The 21,990-nt window shown below is 34.6% G+C and overlaps 7 protein-coding genes across 7 annotated transcripts in view; 5 read left to right on the forward strand and 2 right to left on the reverse strand.

Annotated features, from left to right (window-relative positions):
* LOTGIDRAFT_165430 (hypothetical protein) overlaps positions 1-2,295 on the reverse strand; it is a gene marked incomplete at both ends in the record, with an annotated part of 6,663 nt that extends 4,368 nt beyond the window's left edge. Inside the window, 3 exons of the mRNA XM_009062446.1 lie at positions 1,156-1,296; positions 1,421-1,839; positions 2,235-2,295. Coding sequence (XP_009060694.1) covers positions 1,156-1,296; positions 1,421-1,839; positions 2,235-2,295 — 621 coding nt within the window. The remainder of the gene's footprint in view (positions 1-1,155; positions 1,297-1,420; positions 1,840-2,234) is intronic.
* A 356-nt stretch (positions 2,296-2,651) lies between these two features.
* Positions 2,652-4,904, forward strand: LOTGIDRAFT_165431 (hypothetical protein; the record flags this gene model as incomplete). The annotated part of the gene is made up of 2 exons (XM_009062447.1): positions 2,652-3,263; positions 4,101-4,904. 2 exons carry the CDS (start codon positions 2,652-2,654, stop codon positions 4,902-4,904), a joined length of 1,416 nt encoding a protein of 471 aa, XP_009060695.1.
* Positions 4,905-5,437: 533 nt separating this feature from the next.
* Positions 5,438-6,448, reverse strand: LOTGIDRAFT_125704 (hypothetical protein; the record flags this gene model as incomplete). The annotated part of the gene is made up of 1 exon (XM_009062448.1): positions 5,438-6,448. One exon carries the CDS (start codon positions 6,446-6,448, stop codon positions 5,438-5,440), a length of 1,011 nt encoding a protein of 336 aa, XP_009060696.1.
* A 1,570-nt stretch (positions 6,449-8,018) lies between these two features.
* On the forward strand, positions 8,019-8,810 carry LOTGIDRAFT_165433 (hypothetical protein; the record flags this gene model as incomplete). Its single annotated transcript, XM_009062449.1, has 2 exons — positions 8,019-8,025; positions 8,509-8,810. 2 exons carry the CDS (start codon positions 8,019-8,021, stop codon positions 8,808-8,810), a joined length of 309 nt encoding a protein of 102 aa, XP_009060697.1.
* Positions 8,811-13,743: 4,933 nt separating this feature from the next.
* LOTGIDRAFT_165434 (hypothetical protein) lies at positions 13,744-14,500 on the forward strand (the record flags this gene model as incomplete). Its single annotated transcript, XM_009062450.1, has 2 exons — positions 13,744-13,782; positions 14,183-14,500. 2 exons carry the CDS (start codon positions 13,744-13,746, stop codon positions 14,498-14,500), a joined length of 357 nt encoding a protein of 118 aa, XP_009060698.1.
* Positions 14,501-18,372: 3,872 nt separating this feature from the next.
* Positions 18,373-20,718, forward strand: LOTGIDRAFT_165435 (hypothetical protein; the record flags this gene model as incomplete). The annotated part of the gene is made up of 1 exon (XM_009062452.1): positions 18,373-20,718. One exon carries the CDS (start codon positions 18,373-18,375, stop codon positions 20,716-20,718), a length of 2,346 nt encoding a protein of 781 aa, XP_009060700.1.
* A 578-nt stretch (positions 20,719-21,296) lies between these two features.
* LOTGIDRAFT_165436 (hypothetical protein) overlaps positions 21,297-21,990 on the forward strand; it is a gene marked incomplete at both ends in the record, with an annotated part of 4,765 nt that continues 4,071 nt past the window's right edge. Inside the window, 2 exons of the mRNA XM_009062453.1 lie at positions 21,297-21,381; positions 21,701-21,943. Of these exons, the coding sequence (XP_009060701.1) occupies positions 21,297-21,381; positions 21,701-21,943 (328 nt within the window). The remainder of the gene's footprint in view (positions 21,382-21,700; positions 21,944-21,990) is intronic.

Consider the following 21,990-nt stretch of genomic DNA (forward strand, 5'->3'; position numbering starts at 1 on the left):
AATATTCGCGTCAACAGCTGATGTTTTCATTGCTGGACGGATAAAACTATCCAACTCAGAGACTTTGCGTTTGAAGGTAAACGCTGGTTGGCCTTGCTGTTGAAGGGTAAGGATTGCCAAATGATGGAGGGACTGCAAAACTTGGAAGAACACCTTCACAAAGGGTTCTTCCTCCTTATGAGTGGGGACTGGTTGGCGTCGGTGGGCTGGTAGTCGTTTCTGTTGTTGGTCAGGTCGATGGTTACCTCTTGATTGGTAGGTGTTGTAGGTAGGTCGGCGATGGGGTGGGATATAGCTGGATGGGTTGGTTGGTGGTGAGCGATTGGTAGGTGGTAGAGGTCGATGGAAGACAGATTAGATTATCTTAGAGTACAATTTACATAAATGAAAAACATAAGTAAACAGAAATCAAGAATACAAAAATATAAAATAAATAAACTTGAGAAATATTTGATAAAATAAGCGGGATTAGTGAATTGTAAATTGATTAGAACTAACTTTGAACTTTGATTATATCCGAGTAGTAATTTAAATGGATGGATTATCTCGGAGTATAATTTACACGAAAGAAAAACATAAATAATGGCAATTAAATTTACTTGGTAAGATTAAAAGATTAATGCAAATTTTGTTGAAGAAAGTTTGTTATATGCACGAGAAACAAATGTCAAAATCCTAACATATACAATATATACAAAAAAAAATAAAATATATAAATATAAGATGAAATAAATAATACCAAAGTCAAAATAAATTGTCTGATCTGGCCTGGCACGGACAGTATTAGATTTCGGGGAAGGGAGGGTTTGATTCTCCCAGATGTACAGGCCTAGGGTGGGTAACACCACTACCCTTTTTTGATCTTTTTATTTCTTTGAAATTGTTTTTACGGAAAATCATTTTTCCTGTGAAATACCAATCAGAAGCATCCGATTTTATATCCACTCTAGCGAAGAAATTGCGAAAAGTTTTGGTATTAAAAGCTACAAATTGCATGCCTTGTTTATATCCTCCATCTTGAATTATCTCTCCATCTAATTCAATTTGCCCTTTAAATGTTAAAAATTCATCAGTGATAAGCTTAATAACATTGGAAAAACGTTCATTTGATATGAATTTTCCACTCGTTTTAATTTTAAAGGTTAAGTGATTAACCTTGGTGTTTTCGTCGTTAATTTCTAATTCTTTAGTTTCTACATTTCTTGTACCATTGATAAACTGAAGAACTTTACGAGCGTTAAATTGTTTATTAGATATATATAAGTTTTGTCTGAAGAATATTGAATCAACTTTTACCTGAAAAGGAAAATTAATTTCAATTATAAGTTTTCCTGGGAAATTAAAAAAATATTGGACGATAATCATTCTCTGAATCAAAAATATTATTGGGGTAAATAGTATAATTTGGAACAGAATATACTCTAATATTTGCTGTAAATCCATATTTTTTAAATTCATAGTCTTTTGATTTATCAATATTATCAGTAATAGAAGGATCATCAAAACCTCCAAATGGAAGATTGAAATAATATGATTCTTGAGAGAAACTTTTTTCTAATGCGACTATATTTTTGTTCTGTTTCAAAACTAGGTTATTAATAGTGGTTATCTGTTGTTGAATAACACTATCATCAATGTTCTGTATTTGTTGATGAATATAGGTTTTGATTTCGCTATCATCTATGTTTTGTATTTGTTGTTGAATATTTGTTAGTTCTTTTTGTAATTCACTGTTAAGTTTAGTTTCCAGAGCATTTAATTCCTGTTGAAACGTATCTTCATCTGGAATGTTATCTATCGATTGTTGAATGTCTAATATTTGTTTTGCAATCTTATCCTCTAATTTAGATATTAATGAAATTAAATTTTGTAACTCAGTTTTGTTCGCTACGTTGACCAATTCTTTTTGAATAAAACTTATTAATCTTGTTACCTCTTGTTGTAGTTTAGTATCATTAATAAAATTTTAACCTAAAGGAAATTCAACACGTAACTTTTCATGATGGCAATGACTTTTTAACAGTAACTTTTTTTGAAAATTTAGTTAACAAAGTTACTCAAGATAATAGTTATAAAATAACTAATTGCAAACTAAGAATTTACAATGATATCAAATTAACACTACACAAGTCAGAATCAATATCGGGAACATATCGGGAACCATTATATCTGCAAGAGTATCTGTCAAAACAAATTGTCCCTCCTGCCAGAAAAACATCTCAAAATCTTATTACCTGTCCAATGTGTCGAACTAGGGTAAAAAAAATGTGCCCTAATAACACAAACTACTGCCATGTTTCAAATAAAAAATGACAACAAAACAGAGAAACTAACTTCTCTCACTAATACTCTTTTTGAGTTTTTAACATCAAAAAACCTTGCACACCTCCTAAATAACAAAACAGAACTAGAAGATTTCTTTTTGGCCGATAATGTCCTCTTTCAAATAGATTTCGACAAAACCAAAACAATAACACACATTGTTCAAATCTCATCATTATATTTCTTACTACATGTATCTTTTTGTATGCCCACATCAATATAGCCTTTTCCGGAAAGGTGTTATCTGCCCCTTGACTGGATTACGTCCCTTGCGTTGTATGGAATAATTCTACTTCCGGGGGGATATTTTCTAGAACAAAAGAAACAATATGGCGTCTAACAAAGAGAATAGTGAGCGGGAAGATTTGTATTTGGATTTTGATAAGTTGAACGTTAACGAATTAAAGTCGTATCTGCGGGATCATGGGCAGTATGTGTCAGGAGTAAAATCAGAGTTGATTAAACGTGCAAAAGGTACAGATATTTTCCGTCAAAGGCCGTTGAGCGAGTTGGTTTTGGAGGATAGGAATTTTGAAGAACGGAGGAACTTGGAACGATTTGTTACACCATTAGGAGAAACTTTACCACACCCATCGTCCCTGAAACAAGGTTGGATTGACGATTGTGAGCAAATACCAGATTTTACAAACACTGAACTATATAATTATCTTGTGCTCAGTCAAGGTCGTACAGTTGACAAGGAAAAGAACAATGCCAAAAGACAACTTAAAGCCAAAGTGTTCTACGAGGATCGTCATGTACATTCAGTACAATACCATAATATTGCTGCTAAAATTACCCACTGTTATGTTCGTGCTAAAGTAATTCCATCCATGCCAACATTAAATGAAAAGAAGAAGCCAGATTATTTAGTTTGGATTAGTATGTCGAAAGTAACTGGACATGTCCATGGTGCTGGGCGTGAATGTAGTGCTGGATATGTACAAATAGTGTTCAATTTTTGTGTGCAAATATGCCATTTCAAACTAGCTGGTTTATTTCAATATCAGTTCCAATTTTTTATTTTATAAAATCCATAAATACCGGTATCACAGTAGTCTCACTAGCTTCCCTCTTTTTTGATTTTGACGTTGAGTTACTGGGGTGATCGCATACAAGGCGTTATACATACCGGTAGAGTTATTATTACTCTATGGCGTTATACCACATAATATATGATATAACACGGTATGCCGCCTTGTACGCCATCACCCTAATCACTCAACGTCTCACAGTCGAGTCATATCTGGTTATGTTTTTCTGAAATAACAGAAACCACAGGCATACGGTGGAAAGTTTGAAGGGCTCAAATAACAGTTACACACAAGGCTAGAAGACCTCCAATCCCTTTAAAGCTGCTCGGTCACCTTCATTTGATTGAACATTGTAATACATAACCGTTCTAATTCTTATATTTTCAGTGAAGGAGAATCATGTAACCATATAGCGGCAGTTCTCCATGGGCTGATCGATATCACGGAAAAAAAGAAGGATGGTCTGCATGCGTCAACATCAACTACATGTAAATGGATCCAACCGCGGAAAAGGAAACTCAGTCCAGTAAAATCACAAGACATTAAATTCAAAAAATGTAAATGGAATCCAGAGATTGAAACTCCCACAGTACAAAAAAAAAAAACAATAAAAGAAACCGTTTCAACGGTTACACCTATAAATGTGGACAATTTTGCAAATAAACTTAGACAATGTGCACTACATGCAGCATGGCTGTTATCTAGACCAGATACAGTTGTGATTACTGATTTACTGATCCAAAGTTACAACTACCAGAAATCCACAGCATAACTTTTAATTATGCCGATAGTATAAAACTAGACAGTGAGAAATGTACCGACTTTTTTCAAACCTATCGTGAGAATCAGTATTTGTGTGACGATGATTGTGAAAAAACTGAAAGACTTACCCGTGGACAAAGTAAGAACAAGCTATGGAAGAAAGCCCGTGTTGGTCGTGTGACATCATCTAATTTTGAGGCAATTTGTAAATATAAAAACACTGAACCAGAAAGCCTTATAAAAACAGTCATGGCATACAATAATTTTACTAATGCTAGTGTAAGATGGGGACGTGATCATGAACCAGCTGCTAGAAGGAAGTATGTGCTAGTTAAAAAGGCCGCTGGTAATACCATATCTGTTACTGATACTGGACTATACGTTCAAAAAAACCTTCCCTTTCTTGGTTCTAGTCCAGATGGGTTAGTTGATGATAATGGCAATATTGGAGTTTTAGAAGTGAAGTGTCCATTTAAATGGAGATTCTCGAAAATAGTTGATGCCTGCACAGATTCTCAATTCTGTTGTGAAATGAACAAAGACAAAGTTATTCTGAAACGTAGTCATAATTACTACTATCAGGTACAGGCCCAGATGGCTCTCACAAACTCATTGTGGTGCGACTTTGTTGTTTGGACATTATGCGATATAAGTATTGAAAGAATTGCCTTCAACAAACAATTTTGGCAAGAATGTCTAGTGAAAGTCATCAACTTTTATCAAAAATTTGTTCTCCCAGAACTTTTCTCATGTCGTGTGCAAAGAGGAAAGCGTTTATATGATTAAAGACAGTTAATCACAGTAATTATAGACATAAATTGTGTGCCTAAAGACATGTGTCTTATTGAATGAATACATATTATTGTAAATATTTTAATATTACTTTGTTTAATGTAAAGTACATATTTAATACAGTAAACAATATGAGAAGAGAAATAAGTTCTTATTTTTCATTTCAATTCATTTATATTGAATCGTCTGATAGATCAAGATAAATGTCACTGCATGATAATGAAGACATTAAGTGCACTTTAAATTACTTTTAAAAAACAAATGGTGGCCATGTTCTACAAAAATATCTAGCATCAGCCAATGAAAAAATCCTACACATACCAATACAAGAATTATTCAATAAAATTCTTAAACTTAACAGCGTGTCAATCCCTAAGAGATTTTCATAAACTATAATTATACCAAAAAAATTCAACTTAACAATAAGGCTTTGGAAAACTATTAATCATGAGACAATGAAAAAGTTTAGGCTACCCATCTAATTAAAATTAGATCACAATTTTGACTATAACAAAAATCATTTGAGATCAAGGATCATCATGAACAAGGGGAGGTTGAAGATTAGAAAGATCAACACATATTTTCAATATCTTTGACACTTTTTTGGATAAAGTTATTGGTATGACACCACTAAGTATGCGAAAGTTTTTTACACGCTCCATTGCCCTCTCTACGTCAATGCGTAAGTTAGCAATTCTACGGGTCTCCTCAACTTCTCTACGAGAAAACCTATGAGTTTTAAATGGGGGTAATATCATGCTTATTCCTAAGGGTGTGGTTAAGTCTGTTATCAAAAATCCCTTATCTGCCATTATTGCGTCGCCTCTTTCGCATAACTCAAAAAGACCACATTGTTTTGTGATCTGTTTGTCACTGATGCCTCCTGACCACAAGTCCGACACAAATGTAATAAGTCCAGCAGGACTTATGCCTAAAAGAGCCTTATACGTTATATGGGATTTATAGCTAGAAAACAACAGTGACTTGTTTGACAACGATTGATTTGTCTCTGTAAAAAATTCTGTACAGTCAATTATAACACGGCAGTTAGGATATTTCCTACTAAACTTTTTTGGCATAAATTTGTCCACAATTTCTCTACTAGGCCAAGTAGTCAAGAATGAAAGTTTTAAATGTAAATACTCAATCCACTTTTCACAAATAACACCGCAAGTAGATTTTGATACGAAAAACCTGTCTGCCAAGTCACCCAACAATAGTCCTAGTCTTAACCTCATAAGCACCATAAAAAATTCATCAATAAGCCGAAGACTTCTTGGGCGCCCTGTACCCGAACTTGAACTTGAATTATTTTGTTTAGTTTTTTCAGAAGCATCACCCATTTCATCAAACAGCGCATAAAACACACTCTTATTCGGCACTCCTGTATAAAACATACATTTTTCATCTGAGTTTATGTCCTCAATGGTCACTGATGGTTTATTAAACTGTGTACCTGCATCAACTGATGTTAAGATAGGCTTTTGAAGATAGTCACAAAATTTGGTAGCATATGGTTCAGCACTGTTAAAAATCATTTCAGTTTGTGTGGAGGCGTCAGATTTATCTTTCAACGGTGTTTGTGAACCTATAGATTTACTGCAAATCCCAATGTTTGTTTGGCAGTCCTTATTCAAATTGTGTATCATGTTTTCAGTATGAACCATTCCAATATAATCATGAAACAAAATAGATGAATTTTCTGATGTAAGATTACTTTTCAGATGAGTAGCTTGTCCCTGAGGCTCTGGTTTAGCCAAGGGTTGTGTGTTGGGGTCAACATCCAGGCTCATTGAAGAGATGCTTTCCAACTGAAATTAAAAAAAATAAAAAGTCATGTCTACGGTAATACCAAATTTTAGCTGAAATGCATGTTGCTTCTTATTTTGATATGAATTGAAATATTAACCCCCGGTCAGAGGAAAATTTCAGTCTTAAATAGTTAATTTCCATGCCAAATATTTAGGAGATGGGAAGTGTGTTTATTTGAAACAGCAAATTTTCAAAACTTATATCAACAGTCCCAAAGGCATCCTAGACCTAAGACAATTGGAATGCAATAATTGACAATCATATTTTAGAGGGGAATAATGCAATCCAGACAATAGATCTACATTGTATTCATTGTATTGTATGAGAAAAAAAATTGCACTGGCAATTCTAATCTAGTGTAACAAAACTGAGATCCGCCCGTATTCAGATTTTTGTTAGTGAAATTGGTATAGAAATTAATAGCCCATGAATTAGGACTCGTGGTAGGACTCGTGGCCGTTATATAATGGTCATTCATATTCAATTTTTTTAAGTACCAACATTAAAAGATTAACAGATTATCATTCCTGTCGATATGACGTATACAGTCGAGAGTATAAATATGCGAAGACTACTCTCTGTCTTCAGTACTTAACAGGAAACGTTATTACTCATAAAGTCTTATCTTTGGCTACCTTTAAGACTAGTAGGCATTCGAAATTATTCTCGACTAGAAATACACTTTAAATTATTCTCTTGATGCTATTCTCTTGATGTTATTCTATTGAATGTCAACTTTAAGAACACAACGTGAAGTCTGATATTTATATAAAGATATTTGAAAACTGTTATTCAACTTATTTACGGACGGGGACCACCAGCATTGGATCGCAAAAAGGGGATATCGACAACACTTTGTCATACTAGATCAACTAGGCCTAGGCCTAGAAAACATGACATGACACATTTTTTTTATTTTACAGTTTTTGTTTAGGAAAATAAATTTTCGTTATTTTTTATATTTAACTAATATCAATAATACAAAAAAATGCTTACGGTGGTGGTGTTAAAACGTCTTTCGCCAAACATGATGGAACAATATTCTTCTCAAAATCGCCACCGACGAAGTGCTCAGAACAGAGACGTAGAGAGCTGTTGTATCTGAGGCCTTTCTTCACAAGTTTTATTCGTCTTATCCAAGCATTTTTCACCTTTTCATTCATGTGAAACCTATGCAACGAAACAATGCGTCCATTTACTTCTTTCCCTCGATAATGTGAGCATACCGTACAATAATGTCGCTTTGTAGGCGTAAATTCGTCCATTTTGTATAAACCTCTCCGGAAGTGGGTGAAAATGGCGCGTAGGTCTTTATTGTTTTTCAATTGTAAAGAGTAGCTAAAGGGACGTAATCAGATAAGACCTTTCCGGACAAGGCTATATGCTCATATATTACCATCCCCCTGTCTGTCCATCAACATTTCTTGTGACAACTATACAGACTAGAGTTTTATTTCAAATTTAATGGAACTTGATATGATTTGTCAATAAATTATTTTTGACTTATTGCCCTTGACAAAATAAAAAAGTGTGCTAATTCAAAATGAAATTTTATCTTTTCTAACAGCTGCCAATGAGCACATTTCCTTCCCTGCCAAGCTTTGTTATTTCATTTATTTTGTATTGTTAGTCAAAAAGAAATATGCCATTTATTTTTTAATATCATATGTCTTACATGTAAATATACATGTTTCATTTTATTTCATTTATTTTGTATTGTTACTCATAAACAATTATAACATTTGTTTTTATACGCCCACATGAAAATGTGGACGTATATATGTAGTGAAAAAAAGGTTGCAGGATAAAGGATCATTCACAGCTCAACAAGATTCACCACCACCTACAACTCTCCCAGGTGCACTGCCACCTGCTCCGCCTCCACCCATAACTCAACCAGATTTATCACAAACCACTACTGGACCAGTATTATTGCCACCTACAGCTCAGCCAGATTTGACACCACCCATAGCTAAACCAAATTTACCACCAACCACAATTCAACCAGATTCACCAAAACCCACAACTCGACCAGATTTACCATCACCCTCAACACAACAAGTAACTCAGGTACCTACATCATATTAAATGTCTTTCAGAGAAGAGTTATTTGAAATTTGATAGGGAACTCTATAAGCGTGCCAGATTTGGAATAAAGCTATACAAATTAAACCAATCAAATGGTCCTGCATCTGGATACACATGAAATTTCAAGATATACACTGGACAGGACACAGATGCAATTAAAATGCCAGCTAGTACATAGGTTGTTATGGATCTCAGTAAATATCTACTTGGATATACCTGGTATACAAGCCCCGATCTCTTTGCTCAGCTGAATAACCAGAAAACAAATGCATGTGGAACTGTTCGTTTAAATCGTAAGAATATTCTAAGAGACATATCAAATGAGAAACTCAAATAGGTGAAATAACATTTCTAACATCAAATAACACACTTTTGCTTGTTTGGAAGGACAAAAAAGATGTTAAAATGCTGACAACTATGCATGATGCAAAGATGGTGGATATTGGAAAAACAGATCGCAGAACCAATTTACCCATTTTGAAACCAGCCTGTGTTTTGTCTTACAACAATGGTATGGGTGGAACAGACAGGTCTGACCAATTAGCTGCTACTTGTAAATCTGTGCGTAAACACGTGAAATGGTATAAGAAATTGTTTTATTACTTGCTGGATTTGACAATCATAAACTCATTTTTTCCGCACAAAGCTTTGGGTGGGAAATCATCACTTCTAGATTTCAAGTAATCCCTTGTATCTCAACTAATTGAAAGCTCCCGTGTACCAACTTGTCGTTCACGTAGTAGACCTCACTCCTTACCAAGTCCATTACGCCTACAGGAAGACATGTCCTAACGCATATAGCTGCTACGGAGAAAAAAAGTACCCTACAAAGAGATGTGAAGTCTGTGCCAAAAGTGGACTAAGAACTGAATCGCGTTATATGTGTGAACGGTGTGAAGTTCCTCTTTGTGTTGTGCCATGTTTCAAAAGTTTTCACACTTAAGTAAATTATCGCATTCAAAATGAACAGTGAATTAGCTGTAGTTGTTATGTCCAACATGTTTTATTCAAAATGTACATAGCTGTAGTTGTTATATTCAAAATGCTTTATTCAAATTGTTAGTTGTTATAGATTTTTAGTCCAAAATGAAGAGTAATTTTAGCTGTACGGGTAGTTGTTATATTCAAAATGTTATATTTAAAATGAATAGTTAATTAGCTGCAGTTGTTATATTCAAAACGAACACTTAATTGTTTGTAGTTGTTATTGATTAGATTTTGTGCCATTGCATGAACTAGTCAATTGTTGTATATTATTTGCATTAAATTATTGAGATATAATATTTATTTGAAATGTGATAACTTGAAATATTTGCACTAAATATTTACATGGAATAAACTCTTGTATTATATAGAAAAATATATTCTTTTTCTCAACTGTTACAATGCTCAAAAACTGAAATTATTCTTATCCATAATACTCAAAAAATACTTATTTGATTATTTTTTGGAAAATATAAGCTGACTTAAGATTTTTTCCAAAAAAAAAAATAAATATTTTATATTTAGCATAAAAAAAAAAATTCAAAATTAATCCCGTTATTGAGCAAAATTTATGATGGTAATCCCGCTCCCAAGTGGTTAAGAGCGGATCTCTATGCTGAACAGATAAAATTGCAATTGAATATGCTATCTTAAGGACATTTGTCGTCTAGTATTCTCACACCCGGAAGTCTACGTAAACTATTATTAGAAATTCAAAATCATTTACCTCCGAGTGTTAAACTTCCAAAAGATCCAAAGAAAAATTTGTGGCACTACTATCTTAATTGTATTTCATTAATTGAGGACATTAAAATAATCGTAGTAGTAAATATTCCCCTTTTAGATCATGACGGCACTCTCGAAATTTATAAGATTCATAATTTACCATTACCAATGACAAAATAAAATGATCCTTTCGAAATCAAAGCCACGTTTAAAATGGTAGCCTCTTATCGACTTAAAGCCGAAGTCATTGCTGTAAATAAAGATCGGACCAAATATGCCATGTTAGATAATGACGAAGCTAAAAAATGTTCAGATCCGTTTGATTGGATTCTGGCAATTCCGAAGTCCGATTTACCCCACCAATTTGTCTCAACTGTACGTGATGGCTTTATTTACAGAAAATAAGAAAAAAATTGATAGGTTGTGCAAAGTATTTATCAAGCCAAACTGTATTTTGCCTATGGCAACATACATTGCTAACGGTGTTTGGATGGTCGTCTCTCAAAGACCGACTCGCTTCTCGATCATATGCCACCAAACAAGTTTTTTGCAGAGGTCTGTCATCGTGCAACCACCCATGCAATCTATCCATTTTTCGAATGAGAGCACTTATTTTGATTTCACATCATTTGACTGTTTAACATTGGCTTTTAACGAATCAAAAATGAAATGAAATGCATTAAGGAGCATCAGCACCAAACGGGCTATATAGCTCCAGAATACGTTAAAATAATAAAAAAAAACTAAAACAATAAATCACCTATCAATATCACAGAAAAAGTCACTTAATGACTACAAAAAAAAACACTAAAAACAATATCAGAGGTAATACACCACATGGGGGTATTAAAAACAAAATATTCAAAACAAACAATGAATAATCTATTTAAAATTTAAAATAAAGACCTGCTTGTTTTAAAAAGACACAACCTTCTCTGCAAAAAGCTGAAATAAATAAACAGCACGGCAGTGCTGTGATCTTATAGGTTTTAGATGCTTACACTCAATCAGAATGTGTTTCACTGTCAGGCAGATCTGGCAGTGCTCACAGACTGGTTGAGGCTCTCGCTTGAGCAAATAACAGTTGGTGAGGTGAGCATGTCTAAGACGAGAGCGACACAAAACAACTTCATTTCTCCTGTTGGCACAATAGGAGGAGGGCCAGTCTCCTAGGAGAGCCTAAATGGCATGAAGCTTGTTAGTGTCTGCAGCATCCCATCTTTGCTGCCATCGATGTCGAATAAATGACCTTACCTTAAAGGCAAAGAAAAGGGGGAAACAGGTTTAACGAATCAATGCTTGATATTTAGAAACCTTATGTGGATCAATTTCTAAATTATACTCTTACGGAGTTACCTCCAAAATTACAAAATATTAAGAAAATTCCTCTTACTGAGCTCACCTATGAAATCAAACATTTACAAAAAATTCAAAATGACAAGACCAATGATTGGTCTATTTGGCAATTAATTCTAATTGGCATTGGCCTAGTAGCCATAGTGTTGGTCATTCATTTGATTATTCTTAAGACTGGAATCTTGCGTCGGGGGTTCGGTCCATCCTACGCGGTAGAGCGACTCATGAGCAAGAGAATAAAGAGTCAACTGAATTGGAAATGACTCCCATCACCAACAACATTGCCACTGAATCCGCTTTGGCTACAGCACCACTCTTGTCAGAAAACGAAGCACTCTACCCACCTATCCCAGAACCTATGTCTACAAGTACACCTAGGTTCACACCTCAAGGTCAATTGCTTTATGACCGGTTACTCAAGTTGAGTAAAAAATCAAGGCCAAAACAATGACAGTTCGGGAACATAATCAATAATGACTTTTTGTTTTGAGCAAGTATTTGTAGGCTGATTGGATAGTCCAACTGCTGTTCATGGTTAATCTGGTGGATATTATATTTTAATGGTGGATACTGTAAGAAAATAGCCATTTTCTTATCATTTGTTTGGTAGTGTGAAACAAAGTTTACAGATATTTGTTCTCCACAGATCTTTCACATAACCCAGTTAATTAGCCAGTATTGTATTCGAGTTAAGTGCTTTGATGGCTGAACATTATTTGATCAGGTGACAGGTCGACGACCGCTAACCTGAAAACTCACCTGAAAACATGTATTGTGTCCCCAAATGACCACTCTCGTCCAGCCTACTTCAAAGGACTGAAAATAGGGTAATCCAAATAGCCAGTACAATACTTATTAAAAATATATTTAATTATGGTTCTAGGGTCTGTGGGAACAATAAACATTATTAATATTTCTCCTCATAATCTTTTATTCTTTTAATATCATTCTTTATTCTATTATTATTTTGTATTGTGTTTCTTTGTATGGGTTTTGCTATATTAGACGGTAACAAGAATACTTCAGTCAGTACGTTCGAGGATACCGAGCTGCTCAGTCTGATATCGCCAACCGCTATACAGCTATATTAGATTGTAATTAACGGAATTAAACATCGGAAGTACTTTACCTTTATATCGGAAACGAACAACGTGAGACTTAGACGAAGTCCTACTTCTACACTGGTGGATATTATATATTTTTTTAATGGTGGATATTATATATTTTTTTTAATGGTGGATACTTGCCAACTGGTGGAGACTACCTATACCCTATAAATAACGTGCTATATTATTGTTCAGGACTTTTACTTGAAGAGTTGCTTTTCGCGATGTGTGTTTTCAATTTTGTATTGTAGATTTTTCTATATTGGAGTGTTGATGGGTGTGAAGACCGTTAGGGACTTTTACTTGAAGAGTTGCTTTTCGCGATGTGTGTTTTTAATTTTGTATTGTAGATTTTTCTATATTGGAGTGTTGATGGGTGTGAAGACCGTTAGGGACTTATGGGTTAAGGATTTTTATCATTGGGATTTTTTTTTTTAATTGGGATTAGATTGGGCACACACGATTTTTATCACCAAATGGTTTTGGGAGGAATGTAACAAAATACACCTCTACAGGTTCAGCCCATAGTTCGCCCTGTTAATAACCCAGTATTTTGTTAAGTGCCCCTTATATGTTTATTATGGTCATAAAAATGATTAAAAAACTTATTAGACCAAAAACAACATTTGGAGGGGGTCCGAAAATATTATACTTCATATTCTTAGTGTCCACTATAACACAGTAGGACATTGGAAATATGAAAGGTTTTAGTTTTTAGTACCTCCATTTAAAAGCTATTTGGTGATGCCACACCTATCTACATGAGGTTTGCAGCCAATGATATAAATATACCTCGACAGGTTAGATGAGATCAGTGTCCACTTGGAAACTGTGGCGCTCAGTCAGAACTAGCTATTCGATATTTCACTAGTTCTTATTTTTTCATTGACATTCAGATCAAACTATATTGGCTGCCAACCTTACCTCATCTTTGTTTTCTATGTGAACTGTAAAACACAACGTGAACTTTTCAATCTTCTTGGACGATCACAGTTATAAAAAGCCCGTTTTGTAATAATTAAGGATTAAACTATGGAACATTCATCAGGTACGTTATTATTTTTGAAACAATAACATAAGTCTGTTTTTGATAATCCTTAAATAGAAAAAACAGCAAAAGACGAACAACTATAATCGTGTAAAATACAATATTCATTTCAGACATATTGATTATAAGATGTTTTTCTGTAACTATTTCAGATCAACAATTACCCAACGTCAACTATTGACAATATTATATATTATCATGAAGAACATTTAAAGTATTATAAAGAACTGAAAGCTACTTTACAAGAAAATGGACCGGACACAGCGGAGAATTTTCACAAAGAGAATTTTGAGGATTTGTGTAAGACACTAAAAAATCTTACATTTAGAGCAAAGCGTTCTTTCGGTGAGAATTTATTAACAAAATTAAGATCTAATCTTTGTGATTTGGAACTTCCCGAGGAAATTATACCATATAACCATGAAAATAATGAGGATGAAGCAGTTAAGAGTTATTGTAATGAATTGTGACGATATTTGAAACATGCTCCAGCCCGTACTATTAAAGCTTATTTTATATTTGAACAATGGCTGCAGAAACTATACTTCTTATATTATGGGAATTTCGAATCTTTTGTGAGAAATAAATTGACCATATCAGTAAGTTGGAGTAGGAAATTACGAAAACTCGCCAAACTCTGTGCTAAATACCAAAAGTTTCAAAATTTAACAATTTCTATTTCAAAATAGAATGTGAATTAAAAAAAAGGTCCTGAGGAGCAAGGATTTTGGAAAATAATGATTCATGTCTGTGACTCATACTCTGAGAATTATTGATTAGCGCTCTGATAGAATCGCACATGACCTGACCTAATTTCATACCGATCTTATTGTACCGGTCATGATCTCATGTCTGTTGACCGGTTTTTCAGATTTGGTCATGACATTTGGAAATTTATAATCCCAAAAAAACAGACATTTACATCCCAGAGACGTACATGATGAACTAGATTGGGTTTTTTACTTACACAATTCGCATTTCTGTCTGGTAAGAAGAAGCCAAAAAAGTTTGGGAATTTAAGAAATAGAAGACAATTACGAACAGGTGCGGAAAACGTGTACAGACAATGCCGTAACGCAAATTTTTCAGTTGAAACTAAACATGTTTTCTTCTATCAGTGATGATACTTTATACGCTTGGGACTGCGAAACGTATTCCGAAAAAGACACGCAAAGAGCAATTCCGTATTGTTGCACTTTGGTCAATTTGGAAAAACTAAGAAAAATGTTGGACAGAATAAAACGTAATTCTCCAACAGATGATATTCCAAAAGAATTTTACGACAAACTCATGACCAACATTGTCGAAATATTTGTTGTTCTACACTGCATAGATCAAAATGTTCCCATGAATTTGAGAAAGATTGCCCACGTTGATATAGCCAAATACACGCAAGACAATTGGGAGGAATTGAGACACGAATGGGAACCTTACACCTAATGAAATGAAATGAAATGCATTAAGGAGCATCTGCACCAAACGGGCTATATAGCTCCAGAATACGTTAAAATAATGAAAAAACTAAAACAATAAAACACCTATCAATATCAAAACATGAGCAACAATATAAGGCTCCTTCTTTGTCTTTGAAGGGTTGGTATTACTTGTATCACTACGATAAAGAAATGGTCGAGGAAGAGTATTACGAATCAAATAGAATGGTTCCGAAACACACCGAAAAACCATACGTGGATAAAGTTTACTCACACACCAATACTTTCGTGAGAAACTTCATCAGACAATCCGTCAAAAGCGGAAGAGTTTCGGCCAACAGAAAATCTTTTGTTACCGACATATGCGAATTGTTAAAATAATAGACTAGAAAGCGACAACATTGCGTATTCAGATAGGTATTCGTTGATGGCTACGTATTCGTAGCTTCCCGGTAGTAAGCTTAGGGTTTTGAACGTAAATCCGTTATCCGTTGATATTTTCAGTTGATTATCGTTTTCGTTGATATTTCTAATGGAATTGTAAACGGAGAAATACTTTAATCCCAGTTCGTACTGTTTACTACGATCTAGTTCATACTCATAGTCTAGAAACAATTTGATGTCTGATTTATTCGAAGTTATAACGAACAATTGTTCTTTATTGGACATTTTTAATGACGTTTATATAGTCTTTTTTTAGCACGGTACACTGTAAACCTAACGGACGCCTGACGCGTCCATATGTGTTCTAATTTGAACTCTTGACATTAACATTTGAACATTCTACCATTATATTTACCATATTAACGTCCAATGTGAACACTATGTGTTAATTTACCATTCCTTTCTGAACACTGTGTGTACATTTTTAAATGTTACCTCTCAAGCACATGTTGAATGGAACACATGAAACACCATGGTGTTCATCAAGACTCCTAATATATTTATAGCGTTCTGCTGGATGTTCAGAATTGAATATCCCGAGTTCATCCACTAACAAGCTTTGGGTCAATGTATGGAGTCCATGTCTCAGCTACTACACGCCCCTATGCAAGATGGATCTGGGACTCGCTATGTATTTGGGTCGAAGGATGGAATTACAGATAAGTTTTATACATTTATTACATCACAATATAACATAACATCAGTACACCACATGAAATTTAGATAGTCGCGAAAAGTGCTTTATATACCAATACGGAGGCTTCCAATGCGTTCCGCCATTATCAATTAGATTCACTCCATTATACCAGTAGCAAAGAGGTTATAATCTAAAGACTGGTGCTACAAGGCTAGAACACTAACCAAAACAATAAATAGCCCTGCAATGACAATAGGTTCTATTTAACAAATACTTCATTATCATTATCTTCTGGCGTCATGTATACATATAACATTATCCATGGCCCGCGACTAACATAAAATCACATACAAGACATATTAGAATGAGTGACAAATATTACCACACACTTCGACTAAGACAATTAGTAAAAGTCACATTAACATACAATCTAAAGAATAAAATAAAGTTACCAGTTTGTGGAATAGGGCCACAATAATTAACAGCGCACTCCGACTGCCACTGTAGCCAATGTAAGCTTTAAATGCACGAGATTACCTGATAACTTATTAAAAACCAACCACCGAACAAATAATTACACCATGTGATATACAACCTCGTTTCACAATACCACATAACCCTTTCCAATTAAACTTATAACCAATAACTGGAAATTAACTAATAACTAAACATCAGTAGTTTTTACGTTTACCAATTAAATATCACAACTATGAAACTAGTAAACCCATTCCATAAAAACTAAAATAAAGAAGCTAACTTAATTACAACATTTAATATAATATACAATCCCGAATAATTGTACCAGAAATACTTTGGTTAAGTATTTTATATATTCTTTAACCAATGCTAAGAAATAAATAATGTAACCTTGATCAAAACATGCTCTCACAAGGCAACAGAGTACAAATCACCCTGTCACATCCACTAAAGAGCTTGATGAAAATATAGTTCTCCCTAAAACATGTATATTGTAATAGGAGGCTAAAATTACCGTACGTATACGTCCGACACTGTAAACCAGCTGAAACATTGATAAAAAAAAAATGAAACAATTCAATGTGTAAACAGTTCGTTGGAACTGGAAGGTTTACATTTTTTCATTAAGTCACGTGATAGGCCTACTGCGTGATCAAATAACCGCTACAAATTTGTTTGTGAACAAATTACCGGACACATCTTTACATATGAAGAGTGTCGCAAACGAAGAAACCCACAGAGAAGACTGCGAAATAAGTGTGCTAAGCTGAACACATAATATGTTCTAATATGAACACTATGCGTTCTGGGGAAAGTGCTCGATAGGCATGCGCCGCACTATCACGTGATCATTTGAACAGACGACATCTTTCCTTTGAGAGCTACTGAATTGATTCTTTTAAAAAATCGACTTTGATCGTTTGTAAGTCAAGCCATCCTCTAATTAAAAGCAGTTCATTATCAAATCAGTGAAATCAGGAACAAGGTAGACTAAGTATTTTATTGTTGTTGTTGTCTATTATCTGGAATTTAGCAGTTGTAATTTGCATCAAGGCAAGACGTTCTAACCGTTAAGCCTGTGTCGTGGACTCGTTAGTCGTAGTTGATCTGATTTATTCCAGTAAACGCGGGAATGTGTTGATTTTTCAAATAATGTCTCTTCTATTATTTTGGGACCAGTTTTAAAGTTAAGTCTGTTTCAGTTGTGTCCTTTTTGTGTTAGATTCAATTCAACAACTTTGATCGCCATACTCATAGTGTTCATTTGTGAACACTTTGCATACATTGTTTAACACATGATACTCATAGATCATGTTAAAATATGAATGTGTGAACACAGTCTTTGTTAACGATGTCTGATTTCTGTTGTTGCATGTGTACATATACATCCACTTCTATGATCGAATTCAAGGCTCATTTCATTCGTTACCATAGGAATGATCCAAATTTCCTGGTTGCATGTTGTTTCAATGGCTGTGGTTTTTCTACTAAAAGGTGGGGTACATTTCGAGTCCATTATCATCGCAAACATGGCAACACTAACAATAATAATGCTAATGCCCGGGATATTGTGCAAAATGATCACGGTGACGTAGATGATGAATCAGCCGATGAAATATGGCAAGAGGAGCAGGCGACCCCCTTTGTAGATGTACAAAAAATTAATGCTCAGTTCACTTTGGCATTGGAAACGAAGAATCAACTATCTAAAGCTTCGGTTGATCGTGCCGTGATATCATCCAGTCATTTATTAACCGACCATTTAAATAATTATAAGGTAGTCATACAAACTCATTTGCAACAAGAAGGAATTGATGCTTCTTTTCTCAATAATGTACATTATTCTCCAGGTTTAGAGGCTCTATCGTCTAGCAAACAGAGATATAATTATTATTTCAAACACATGGTAACTTATGTTAAACCTGAGGAACTCTTGTTAGGAAAACGGAGAAGAGTCGTAAAGGGTGTTATCAAAACAATATCAGATTTCGGGTACATAGTTCCGTTCAAAAAGAATTTAGAAAATCTTTTGAATATGCCTGAAATGTTTAATTTCATTAAAACGCCACATAAGTCTCCCGATGATTTTGTGCACGATGTATGCGACGGGGAATACATACAAGGCAACACATTGTTTAATGATCACCCGAGTGCCATTCAGATAGCTTTAAGCACCGATGACCTTGAAATTGTCAATCCTCTTGGCACAAATATAAAGAAACACAAGATCTCTTTATACTACTTTTCTATACTAAATATCCCTCCTCAATTTAGATCCAGGATCAACTCAATTCAACTTCTCGCTATAGCTAAAAGCAAACTAGTTAAGTTCCACGGCGCCACCAAATTGTTGTTAAATGACTTCATAAGTACTGTTAACCAAATGTCCACTTCTGGATTACGTTTGATCATAAACAGAGAAGAAAGGGTCATTTTTGGGACTCTCGTCCTCGTGTCGGCGGATACACTGGCAGCTCATGAGTTAGGTCAATTTAAAGAGGGCGTAGCTTTTGCATTGAAGTGCTGCAGGCATTGTAACATTGAAACTGAATTTCTCCGTACAACAATCACTGAGTCCGAGTGCCATTTACGAGATACAATCACACATAGGGACAGGTGTGTTCAGTTGGATTCTTTGAATGGAAAAACAAAAACATATTGGAGTAAAATCTGGGGAATTAATGGAACGAGCTGTTTACTAGATATAAATAATTTTGAATTCATTTGGGGTCTAGCCCAAGACCCAATGCACGTACTTCTAGAAGGTGTCGTGCCATATTATATGGCCCTGGCTTTATATAACTTCATATATGTCGGAAACTTCTTAACTTTGAATCAGCTTAACAGTAAATTGTCTACATTTGAATATTCTCATTTGCACAATTCAACAAAACCCTGTCAAATAGAGAAGCATCATTTGGACACAAAACTAGCTCTTAAACAAACATCGTCGTGTATGTTAACTCTCTGTGAAACGTTACCAATTATAATAGGTCATTATATTCCGGAAAGGAATCGGATTTGGGTAAATTTACTGCGCCTTATCCAAGTTGTAATGCTCTGCTCGTCTCCGTATTGTTCAACGGAGACACCAAATGTCCTTAGACTGTTAATAGTAGAATTTTTAAGCGAATTTAAAGAACTACATGGACGAGCACCATTTATTCCCAAAATGCATTATATGCTGCATTTTCCTAAACAAATGCGCCATTATGGACCACTTCGTCACCACTGGTGCATGCGATATGAGGCCAAACACACCGCTTTTACACAAAGAAAACACAAAAACTTCAAAAACTTGCCATTTTCTCTGATTCACCAACACCAGTTGTTTATGTGCTATGTCCAGAGTGGCAGTAATATTGGGAGACCAGATAATTTCCTTTATGAAGGAGATATTGTAGGTAATGGTGATATTTTCAAACTGGCTGATAAATATCCCAATTTTATTGACAGATTTGATCACAATGAGACACTTGCCTTCAGTACAAATAAAGTTAAAATACATGGTTTAGATTATGCAGTTAATTCATGCTCACTAGTATATGAATATGATGAATATGACATTCCACGTTTTGGAATAGTTTCTGATATTTTGGTTATCAATCACATAAAATACTTTGTACTTGAAATTGCCAGCTCATTCCTCAACCAGCATATAGCGTGCTACATCTTCAGAAAAAATGGATGTTTTTGAGTTCGTAGAATTTAGATGTCTGAAGTTCAAATGGCCCTTAGTTTATATCGTCATAAAGGAAGTCTGTGCGTTATGAATTCGAAAAGCCACATTTGTGAACTTTTTTGAAACAATGGTTTTTAAGGTCGAGCGCGAGAAATATGGATTGATTGTTTATTTTATTTCTGGGTCACAATCTCTTATATGAGAAACCTTACTGTTTGTTTTCATAGTTTGACGTTATGGTTTAGTGTTTGTTATATATGATCTACATCGACTTTACCGGCCAGATGCCCACAAAATTGTAGGCTTACTTCAAATTCTTAAACCATCATTTAATTTGTTGCCCTGACTTCAATACGGACAGAAATTGTTATACTTACACGAGTAAATCTCTTGCTTTGGTGACATTTCATTTATTATATTATTGATATTAATTAAAAATAAATCACGGTTCAGAATCCGAACCTTTGTCCTTATACTTCCTGATTTGATAATATCTTGACACTGCTGTTACCTGTTAGGCCTTATAATTATATCTTATATTAATGACCATTAAAGTAATATCATATTTTTAAGATTAAAAAATCGAATTCAGTATGCCCCTATATAAAATCTCAAATGAAAACCGCACATGTCGGAAACTGGTTGTAGCTGGAAACTTGACAGAATTATTAGATAAAGGTAAGTATAATATTAAAGTAGTTTTTATTTGCAGTGAGATCATTATAATTTGTGAAATATGTTCAGTGTGAAATATATTGCGAAAATACTATTATGCATTTGGACAGGGATATTGTGTGCGAGATGGGGGTGGGGGGGGGGATTTCTTGGGGAACACTTAGCACTACCGAATCCCATTGTGTATCAAAGGACCCTTTTAAGAAAACACCCATGTATGTTTCGATTGGCGTTGGCACATAGCGAATGGCACATAGCGAGTGGCACATAGCGAGGATCATTGACCTAAAACATAGATCTATATATAAGACATTTATTTCAGGAATCAAAAAGCTGGAGATAGAAAATGGTTTAGAGTGCTATGCAGTTTTAGAAAACGATGGGACTCCCATTGAAGAGTCGGAAGAATTGATCGCCCTCACAAAGGATGATACAATAATGCTACTGGAAAAGGGGAAAACATGGCAGAAACTGGAAAATGCTACATCACCTGTCACAGAAATGGAACCTGATGATTTAACGCCCCCTGTTTCACATGAAACCACTGGATGTTCCAGTTCAGATGGTATGCATTCGAAAATATATATTGCTTACACAGGTTCTCGGGGTCCA

This window comes from Lottia gigantea, assembly GCF_000327385.1.
Source record: "Lottia gigantea unplaced genomic scaffold LOTGIsca_51, whole genome shotgun sequence".
NCBI classification, from domain to species: Eukaryota; Metazoa; Mollusca; class Gastropoda; family Lottiidae; genus Lottia; species Lottia gigantea.